Source organism: Fusarium verticillioides, chromosome 3 (assembly GCF_000149555.1).
Source record: "Fusarium verticillioides 7600 chromosome 3, whole genome shotgun sequence".
NCBI lineage: Eukaryota > Fungi > Ascomycota > Sordariomycetes > Hypocreales > Nectriaceae > Fusarium > Fusarium verticillioides.
In genome coordinates, this window is record NC_031677.1 from 2,073,725 (window position 1) to 2,083,561 (window position 9,837).

Below are 9,837 nucleotides of genomic sequence, written 5' to 3' on the forward strand. Positions count from 1 at the left end.
TCCTTTTACTTGCCAGCCTATTTCTTTCGGGATAGCCTGTTCGCACCCCAAAGACTTATCCATGAAGACAACTGCAGCTCCGCCATCGAACGCATTCACTGACCCATCGGTCCACAGGGTCAAAACATCAAGGTTTTTGTCTTGCCACGCGTCAGTAGCTAGATGACGCGCTTGGCATCTTGACTTGAGTAACACAGTTGAACCTGCAAATCTCTCGGTATCGATCTCTTCAGGGGGGGGCACGGTGGCTTCCTGTCGACCCTGTCTCTCTTCCTTTCTGAATTGTTTGCAATCTCTTACAAAAGTCTTCCTCGGGGTTTTCTTGGTTCGTCGTTCCTCTTTTATGGCTTTCATTATTTCTTTTTTGATTGCCTTCTTCATAGCAGTCGCTATTTTCTCTCGGGTTTTCCAGTATTTGGCTGAGTCGCGGGCCGAAGCACCTTCATCTGCTATGTTGTCTGAGAAATAGTCCTCTGTGAAACCAAAGAGAGGCCGCAAATCCTCTTCTAATAACTCAGGCATTGTGGTAGTGAGTGAAAGGCGTCTTGTCAGGAGCTCAGTATCAGGAATAGACCGAGTAACAGATTTAGGAGAGGCTTGTGTCCCTGTTTTATATAAAGGAAGATGTAAATTAGACTTTTAGAAGCATGAGGAGTCATGATATAGGTTCTTAAGAACAATGTTAGCATTTTGCTATAGCAATTGGTCAGGCATTTTAACATAATGTTTAAGTCATTATCTAGATATATGATTTACAGTTAAGGCTTACAGCTAAGAGCTTATTACAGTACTTATATAAAGCTTAAAGTAAGTATTATACTTATATTTTAAATTCTTTTTTATACAGACTTTGATATAATAAAGCTAAAAATTAATAATAAAAATTAAATATATATATAAACTACCTTTTTCCTTTTTTAAAAATATCAGCAGCGCTTGATAAGTTTGAGAGTAAGTATACTTAATTACAGCTTGGTGTTGTAAGCAGGCTCGCATCAGGCGTGTGTCAAGTTGGCAATTGATGACTTTCTGGGTAACAACTCGTCAAGGCAAGATGGCCGAGCGGTCTAAGGCGCTGTGTTCAGGTTCGATTAGAACTAGTGACGATTCGCAGTCTCGAAAGGGGCCTGGGTTCGAATCCCAGTCTTGTCAGTTATCTTTTTCCTTGGTTCTCAGAACAATGTAGTTCAACTTTTAGTCACATTGTGTTCATGGTGCCTGATTGCGGTATACGCAGTCCTGGGGGAGATGGCATGGTTTTTTTTTTCCTAACTTAATATCCTGGTTAGTAGACCTTTAAACCAAACTGACCTATTGATTTAGGCACTCTCGTTTGCCTTGATGTCTAAAGAGTTTATACTCCCACTGAAGTGCAGATTCGTTCCAGACAATGGCGTCACCAGCCAGGCCAGTGCGAATTCCCCCTGGCTTCTAAGTTCAGGTACCACCCCTCCAAATCGGCAGGTCCCTCTGATAGCGCACGCGCTTGTCGCGCTTCCCGTCGCGATCTCAACCCGTCCATGTAAATTGATGCTCGCTTCCTTTTCAACCGGCTCATCCATCCCATTCCCTTCCCCATGTTCTACTAAATCATCGCTTATCAACTCACGAATGTCTTGGATTCGAAACGCGAAATGGTAACAGCCTCGCCCTCTTCGATTCTCTCGTCGCCGTCATCTTTTGTGACGGCGCATGATTCTACACTTGATAAATCCACGGCCGCCAGTAGCCCCGTTCATGAGAACCCATGCCCCTATCGCGATGCGCGACAACTGCCCCGCGACTTGAAGGCGCATTGTCAGATTTTACTCGAAGAACAACTGTGTATGCTGGCGCTCGCTTTTCTCAATGGTAACTTATACTTACATCTGGTTAGATGGCTCCGCGATAAATCTCCTCAATAGCGTTGCCGCCTCTGGTATATCCAAGCAAACATCTCCCAAGAAGCACATCCTTATCCCCCCTCCAAGCCATCTGGCTCTATTGAATACACTTGTCGTTCATCCTCTCCACACGACCCGTGCGGAGAAGAAAGACCAGCTTGACGTTGCCTCGCAGGCTCTCGACTATTTGCGCAATATTCTCCGAATTGCCGGTCCCATTAATGCCGATCTCAGAACAGCATTCCAATTCAGCTCTACACCGCGCTCAGGTCGCCGCTGGGATCAATATGGACAGGGAAACGATAGCGATATATCAGACACGGAATCAAATGGCGACGATGATCGACTTCGAGGCAAACTTGCCAACGATGGTAGCATATGGAACCGTGGACAAGACTTTTGGTCAACCCTGGGCTGGGCATTCAACTGCAGCACGTTATATCCGAAACGATGGCAATACTGGAAAGTCTGGCTAGAGTTTATGTTGGATGTCTTGGAGGCCGACTGGAACGAGCGCGAGCGATGCGACAAGCAGGCGCAATTAGCCAATGGCCCAGAGAGCGAACTACCCCGTACATCACGCAATGAATCTATCATTGTAATGTACATGGATCAACAAAACGGGCGGCAAAATGGAGCTAAAGGTTTTGTCAAAGCCATATTTGCTGACGGAGGCGAGATATCGTCGTCTGCTTTCCGCGAGGTTTTTGATAAGGAACCCAGAGGCCCGAGCAAGACGCCTAAGAAACGGAAGCGGGAACAGGTGCTGGACCTGGAGAACGACAAATTTGGTGACTACTTTGATGATGAATCAATCTCTTCGGGAGTTTCCGAACCACCAACGCCCCAAAAGCCCAAGGACACACGAAAACTCGGCACAGCGGGTGTACACTCTCAAGGGCTGGTCGAGTCTGTCGACATACGCCTTCGTCTGTTCCGATTACTTTCTGCGGTGACATGGTCACTCCGAAAGCCTTCCGAGCTTCATCGTCTATATGAGGAGTATACTGCCTCCCTCAAACTTCTGCCACTCCACATGTTTACTCTTTTTGCGTGCCGGAGACCAAATCCCCTTTTATCTGAAGCGCATATTACTATCACCAAAGAATTATTCGATTTACTGCTACCATCATCGTACAAAGATCCTTCAAAGGTTGACCCAGAAGGTGACGCGGAGGGAAGTTTGACCTTGCCAATGTTAGAAGAGTGTTTTGTCCCTCATCCAGCGAATACCGTGGCCCTGGAAGACAACGCGAAATTATCCCTAGTCGTCGAAGACGCTATGCAACTTCTTTGGGCATGCGATCTAATGGTTTATTCTGAAGAGTTTGAAGAGGCTGTTGAGATGGGTATCAAAGCTCGAGAAGCAAAAGCAAAGAAGCGGCGCACAGGGAAGGTCAAGGGTGATGAAGCCGACGCTCTCGCGCAAGACATCCTGACTAACTCAGGTGAAAGAATTCGGTTGTTTTTGGAAGTTTTAAAAGCTTCTCAGGAAGCGGAGTCATGAGACGGTCAATGGGGTGGGGTGATGGTTCTTATTGGTTTTTTGGTGGTATTGTACATATTATGGACTACCCAGCGCATGAACATAATGCCGTAATGAATGATGATACCCAAGATCCTGCCGTTGAATCTGTCTCGTCTCCTGTCATGACTCTGGTACATTGGTGTTACATTTGGTATGGCAACCGTGGGTTGCTGGGCCAGTCAGTACTTCAGTGAAGCTCTATTGCTCAACGTTTCTTGGCTGCTGTAGGACTCCAAGAAGTGGGTTGCCATGTCTCGCCTGGTGCTCTAGCCTTTGCCTTGGCCCAAGGGTCATCCTTCTTTTCAGCATCTTCTTTGATCTCTTTTGAGACCGTGTCAGTCTGCTCACTACTCTCGGCGTCTTGTTGTAAAGGACTAGCCGTCGCCGGTGAAAGCAATGGTGCCGGCGCAGCCTGCGGTGCCTCCATGACTCGCGGCTTGGCCTCCCATCGAGCATCCGCTTCAGCAGCGAGTTTCTGCATCCTCACCCGGCGCAGAACATCGCTGTGTTGTTCCTCGATACTTGGAGGATCCTCTCGTGTATGCCGTAACCACTGGTGCCATTGAGGGCTGACCTTTACAGAAGAGTAGTGTGTTGATCGCGGGTATTTAACAATTCTTCGCCAGCGCTCATTACTCTCAGCGCCTCTCGTGAGTCGAAATTCCCAGTACGTGTTACCCTGAAGGTCGTAACCTAGTGATATGTAAGTGGGAGGAGAGTGGTTGGAGGGAAGATTGAAAACAAACCCACGAGGAAGCGTTTGCGCCATGGCAAGCGGAGAGCCTTCCACTTGTACCAGGCCCGCGCAACAGGCCCAATCTGATTTGAGGCCATGGGCTTCTCCTGTTTCAATTTGTGACCTTGGATGTCACCAAAAAGAATATGGGCGCGCAAATGTTGGTGAAGTCTCGAATCCATGACACACACACACAGCCACTTTCATGATGCACCAGCCACCCCGCCCCAGCCACCGCATAACTCCCAGTCCACGTCATTTCATGGTGGGTGGTGGGCTGGGCTGGATGCTGATGTTGGGTGCAAGCCGCCCAATCTTGCCTGCTCGAATGCAAGCTACTACCTAGTTCCTTGGATACTTACCTACCTCGGATACCCGGGACCATCTTATTCTCTCTTCCTATTCTTCTCAATCAACACTTGACTCCTATCCTGAGAGTTGACCTTCAAGAAAATTGCTTGGAAACAGCTTCATTTGTTTTATTGCGAATCGATACCCTTCCCCTCCCTCCGTTCGAGAAGCTGTGCGACTTTTGCGACAGGACCGTACTCTCTAGACTACGTTGCTTACCAGCGCAAACACTTGATTCTAAACTCGTACTAGGCGAGATACAAATCCAAGCCAATTCCTTATTCCTCGCGGTGATTGAGTTGTCATTCCGAGAACTTATCTACGAGCTGTCATCATGGCGTCCGTGTCGTCGCTGGATAAAGACTTGCGCAAGATGCGCCTTGAGAAATACACACCAGCTGCTGCTAATGAAGCTCGGTCATGGATCGAAGACATTCTGGGAGAGAGACTTCCTTCGTCCGATCTCCTCGAAGGACTAAAAGATGGAGTTGCTCTATGCAAGTAAGTTGTCTTCAAGTCTGCCGATCATGAATGCGGGACTTACACAATGTTCAGACTCGCCAATCTCGCCCTACCACCTCCTGGGGTTCGATTCAAGCAATCCGCCATGCCCTTTGTACAGATGGAGAATATCTCGCTATTTCTCCGTGCCTGCCAATCTCCACCACTGAACCTCCACCAACATGATACATTCCTGACCGTCGATCTTTTTGAGCAGAAAGACCCAGCGCAAGTTCTGCAATGTATCGGCGCATTTAGCAGAGCAGCCCATGCTGCTAATCCTCATAACTTTCCCACATCGATTGGACCTAAAAATCGACCTGAAACGGTTACTCCGCAAGGAACAGGTTCAAGGACACCTACCGGGACACGCGACAGGGGCGCATCCGTTACGAGCAACAAGTCGCCTGCCTTCGGACGCTCTGCTGCCCTACCACATCGAACTGGCGATTCGGGATCTGGGCGGTGGAGTCCTACCAAGAGTCCTACCCCGAAGAATGGGCCCGAGTCTCCTGGCGCCGTTAGCAGCTGGAGCAAAAAGGAGCACGAAGGGACTACTGCACCCGCTTGGAATATTGCACAGTATGGTTACTTAGGGGGCGCCAGCCAAGGTAATCTCGGTATATCGTTTGGTGGTAGGCGACAGATCACCAATGCTGGTCCCCGCGTGCCGACTCTCGCTGAGAAGGAGCGCCGTCGAAAAGAGGAGGAAGAGCGCGCTCGCCGTGAAGCGGAAGAAGAGGAGAGGCAGCGAGCTGAAGAGGAGGATCGCGCCCGGGTTGAGGAAGAGCTCAGATGGGAGCAGGAAACCGAACAACTCCGAGAAAAGGAGCGGCAAGCTGCCGAAGAAGAGAAACGGAGATGGGAGGAGGAGGAACGGCAATGGAAACTGACAGAGGAGAAACGGCGTAAGGAGGAGGAAGATGCCGAAGCCCGACTTGCCGAGGAACGTAAAAGCGTGAAGAATCGTGGTGATTCTAAGCTGACTGGGCAATTCCTGAGTCAGTATCGAGCCGACCAAGGAGCATCACAACAAGACGGCGCTTCCGAAGATGAATACAAAAACCGTGTGAAGCAGTTGGAGCAAGAGTTGGAGCTCGCTCGACAACGAGAAGCCGAGTATGAGCGAGAGCGTCAAGAGAGAGCTCAACGTCAAGGGAGCATAGAGACAAAGCCAACTCCTAAGCCAAAGCCCAAGCTGGTGTCCAGTCCTCCAACACGTTCTGACTCATGGTCTAAAGACGAGCGAGAAGTTCTGAGGACTCGGTCTCCTTTCAACAGGGAACCCCTTCAAACAAACAACGGTCCTGCATTGCCCTCAAGGTCACCTCGCCCCTTGCCTGACCCGACTGCCCTTCCACAGGCCAAGTCACAGAACACGAGCAGCCGGCCCCTCCCGGATCCCGCCACATACTCCCCGAAGCCTACGCCCGCCGCTCCCAGCCGTACCGACCGCTTTCTATCAAGTCATCCAGCCCCTTCACCACCTGCAGCCCAGGCGACTTATTCACGCGAACTGGGTGCCACAGCTGAGCGTGATGCCGAAGACCAGCGCCGTGCCCAGAGCCAGAATAAAACTAAGGCAGGGGGATGGGCCTCTAAGTCACTTCTGGAACGAGAGATGGAGATGGAACGCCAACGGCAGCGAGAGTGGGAAGAGGCACAGAAAGAGACTGCTGCGGCGGTGCGCTCCAATGAAGGTGTAGACGGAATCGGCGGTGGTATCGGTGGCCGGTGGGATGTTGGGCAGTGGGCTGGCTATACAGGTGGCGACAGCCAGAATAAGGGGTCAGTGGGCATCGGAGCTGGTCGAAGACAGATCGTGGGACCTCGGCCGCTTCCTGAGCAACCAAGGTAAGGTGTCGGCCTAGAAATAGAAGCGGTTGTTTTGCAGTTCTAGCAACGAACCACAGGTCTTTCAAATTTTGATCGATTGTGATGCCTCTATAAAATTCAAACTATTTTTAACTAATGCTTATGTTCAATGGTGGGCATTGGTTTGATAATATCCATTTCCCGGACATATCCATGACTGTCTACGGATAGTCAGTATCATTAGCGCCTTGATGAAAAGGAGAGGTGACTGCTAGGCTTCAGTTTTGGTATGATAAGAACCTTTCGTATATTGTGGTATCTTGAGACTTTCTGTTCTTCACTTGCCTACTAATCCAAAGCGCATACTAGCTATGATCGATCCACCCATTTTATCTAGACCTCCCTATCCCTGAAAGGTAGAAACCCCTACTCCGTGCTTCATAAAATCCCAATTCCCAGCATGGAATTCTCAAACATGGTTTGCTTCTCCCATGGCAGCCTCATCGCGGCACCGTTTGCACATACACCAGCCGCCTAGACTACCCCTTGCCCATTCCCGGCGTTGTTGCACGGGCAAATTGACGTCGCAATAGTGGTTGAGAATCTCCTCACCCTTCTTTATACCTCCCGGACGACCACCCACAACACGCTCCTTTCTGGCTTCAAGAACCATGCGGCCGCCCCATTCCCATGTGACGTTGGGGTCGCAATCATGGTTTGCGAGACACCAATATGGGTGCACTGCGGCGACATCAGGGCGACCGTCCCGAAGGCTTTTACGAGCCGAAGCAGTGCCCCTGAACTTGGCGTATAGCGTGTTGAGAACCCATAGATCGTTCTCAGCGAGCAAAGAGTATACATCAATATCCATCTTTTCCAAAACGTGGAGCGGTGTTTCGATATTGTATTTGAAAGAAAAGGGCAGCGTCCACTCAGGAGGCGGGCCGGCATTCGGTGAGACGTTGATGTCGTTGGTCCGAGTCGGAACAAAGTCACCCCATATATACTTGACCTCTCGAACATCAAGAGGATTCACCTCCTCGTGAGCAGCAATAGCCAGGACACGAGAAAGCAGCAAAAGGTAAAGTGTTTGGTCCGCTTCAAATGCATCAGGATCCTTGGCGATTGCATCGACATCCTTCTCACAAACCGCTGGATGATATCTCTCCATGGCTTGCTCAAAGCAATACTGAGTGCAGAACACCGTATCGTAGCATTCAGGGCAGCTTACGGGCTCGTTCTCGCTGCCTAGCGGTGGCAGATCAGAACTGCACGCGTCGCAAATAGAGTCCTTCAGGCGATTATTCGCCGTGAGAAGTGAGTATTCCTTCAGCACAACCTCGCCGGGGGCAATGTCCTCCTTGGCGAAGACCCCAAGCTGCTTGCATGTTGGAATAATTTCATAGTCATCGGTGCTGCTCGCTCCTTCTAACAGGACAGGTAAGGTCGCAACCTCGACAACGCACTTTGGTGCCACGGAGCTCAAACGCTCGTTGAGTTCAGCCAGTGATTCCGGAGCGAAACGATCAGGCTCGTGGTCATTCCAGGGGTAGACCTCGCGACGGACGAGACCTTGATCGGGGAGATTGGGGTAATCAATATCGATATCATCACGGCGGAGCCTTCTGCGGGCGACAGTGACAATGTTGTTCTTGGTGTCGAGTAGTTCTTGATTAGATGGTGAGAGCTGGAGACCACGCTGGCAGAAGCTGGCAGCACTCTGTAGTGATCCACAGAGTAGCAGGCCTAAAGAAAGGATCTGATATGCACGAACTTGGGCCAATATGGCCAACCGTTTGACTGCCTCATCTTCGACTTTCAGGTCAGTCTCGGGGCTCTGTAGCTCATCTTGGGGAAGGTTCCCGTGTGCTAGAACATCAGGTAGAGGGACTGCTGTATGCATCTGCAAAGACTCGAGGGCCTGCTCGTGATATTCGAAGCCCTCATTGAGAACCTCATCGGCTAGTAACAGTGCACGATATGCATCACCGGCTGCTAGGTCCGGATATCCTAAATCCGAGTGGATAGCGGCACGGTTGAGGTAGAGTATCAAGTCATAGGGTAGGCTAGAAAGTCCTTCTGTGAGCTGTGATCGCCGGTCAAGCAGCTGCTCGTTCCGGGCTGCTGGGTCCATGTCAGGATCAATGTTGTCCGAGGTGATGACAAGCCAGTCTCTTCAGCGAGTTTGTGTAAGTTGACACAAGAGTGGACTTTGGTAAAGAGGAGTAAAATAAGAGAAAAGTTGAACTAATGGATTTAGGCCAAGGATTGAATGCGGGACCCTTGGTGTAGAGCAGAGTTCAGCTCTGGTCTCAGTCCGCAGAGATCGCAGTCATATAAGAGGTGAGGAGGAGGCATAGAAAGAAAGACAAGTCTAGAAGTGACGATGGCAGTCGTTTCGTTACCTGACAAGGATCGGGGAGCTAAGGAATCGAGAAAGGGAGAAATAACTTGGGGGAGCGCGGTGATTCGCTACCCGTTTGTATTAGTCGTCTTCTGCAACGGGAGGCTTTTTGGTAGGGCAGTCCGGGATGATTCTGATTTCCCATCAAGACTCTGAATCTTGCTTGATATCTTCGCCGAAGATAAAAACAGGGTATTTCTTTCCAATAGGAGGTACCTGGGTAGGCAAGGCAAGGCCCTTCAGTTGGCAAAAACAAAGAAAACAGGCTTTGGCAATTTCCAGCTGCCAAACCAAAAGATTGGCTACTGACGCTGGTTGGTGTTATATGTCGGAGCGAAGGTTCCGGGGTCACACGAGAATAAAGTGCAACTGAGAATCCAGGTGTGCGTGCGGTGTGATCCATCACGACTCACCCAGAGAAAGTCACTTTCGTTGATGATTTGATCGCCAGGGTCCATCCACCAGGTCCCGTTTCAAGCCTCCAATGCAATTTTTGCAGTAGCAAACGCCCAAAACTGAGTAAAAGGGAGGGGGGGGGGCCCTCCATCTAGCGCCCGGCGGCCGCTCCCGCGCTCCGTGCGCCCCCACCGCACCCGCACGACACCCCCTACCTCCCCCC

The 9,837-nt window shown here is 50.3% G+C and overlaps 4 protein-coding genes and 1 non-coding gene across 5 annotated transcripts; 3 read left to right on the plus strand and 2 right to left on the minus strand.

Moving 5' to 3' along the window:
* Positions 1–1,048: 1,048 nt before the first annotated feature.
* Positions 1,049–1,152, plus strand: FVEG_16260. Its single transcript has one exon. It is a non-coding gene; the product is annotated as a tRNA-Leu (tRNA).
* Positions 1,153–1,438: 286 nt separating this feature from the next.
* FVEG_08145 (hypothetical protein) lies at positions 1,439–3,591 on the plus strand. The gene is made up of 2 exons (XM_018896975.1): positions 1,439–1,824; positions 1,877–3,591. Exons 1-2 carry the CDS (start codon positions 1,635–1,637, stop codon positions 3,388–3,390), a joined length of 1,704 nt encoding a protein of 567 aa, XP_018754526.1. The 5' UTR covers positions 1,439–1,634; the 3' UTR covers positions 3,391–3,591.
* Positions 2,558–4,330, minus strand: FVEG_08146 (hypothetical protein; the record flags this gene model as incomplete). The annotated part of the gene is made up of 2 exons (XM_018896976.1): positions 2,558–4,104; positions 4,158–4,330. Coding segments are annotated over 2 exons (661 nt in total), but the record flags the coding sequence as incomplete, so codon positions are not given.
* A 122-nt stretch (positions 4,331–4,452) lies between these two features.
* On the plus strand, positions 4,453–7,132 carry FVEG_08147 (hypothetical protein). Its single transcript, XM_018896977.1, has 2 exons — positions 4,453–4,999; positions 5,054–7,132. The coding sequence occupies exons 1-2, from the start codon at positions 4,833–4,835 to the stop codon at positions 6,855–6,857; spliced, it is 1,971 nt and encodes a 656-aa protein (XP_018754528.1). The 5' UTR covers positions 4,453–4,832; the 3' UTR covers positions 6,858–7,132.
* Positions 6,927–9,757, minus strand: FVEG_08148 (hypothetical protein). Its single transcript, XM_018896978.1, has one exon. It carries the CDS (start codon positions 8,946–8,948, stop codon positions 7,284–7,286), a length of 1,665 nt encoding a protein of 554 aa, XP_018754529.1. The 5' UTR covers positions 8,949–9,757; the 3' UTR covers positions 6,927–7,283.
* Positions 9,758–9,837: the final 80 nt, after the last annotated feature.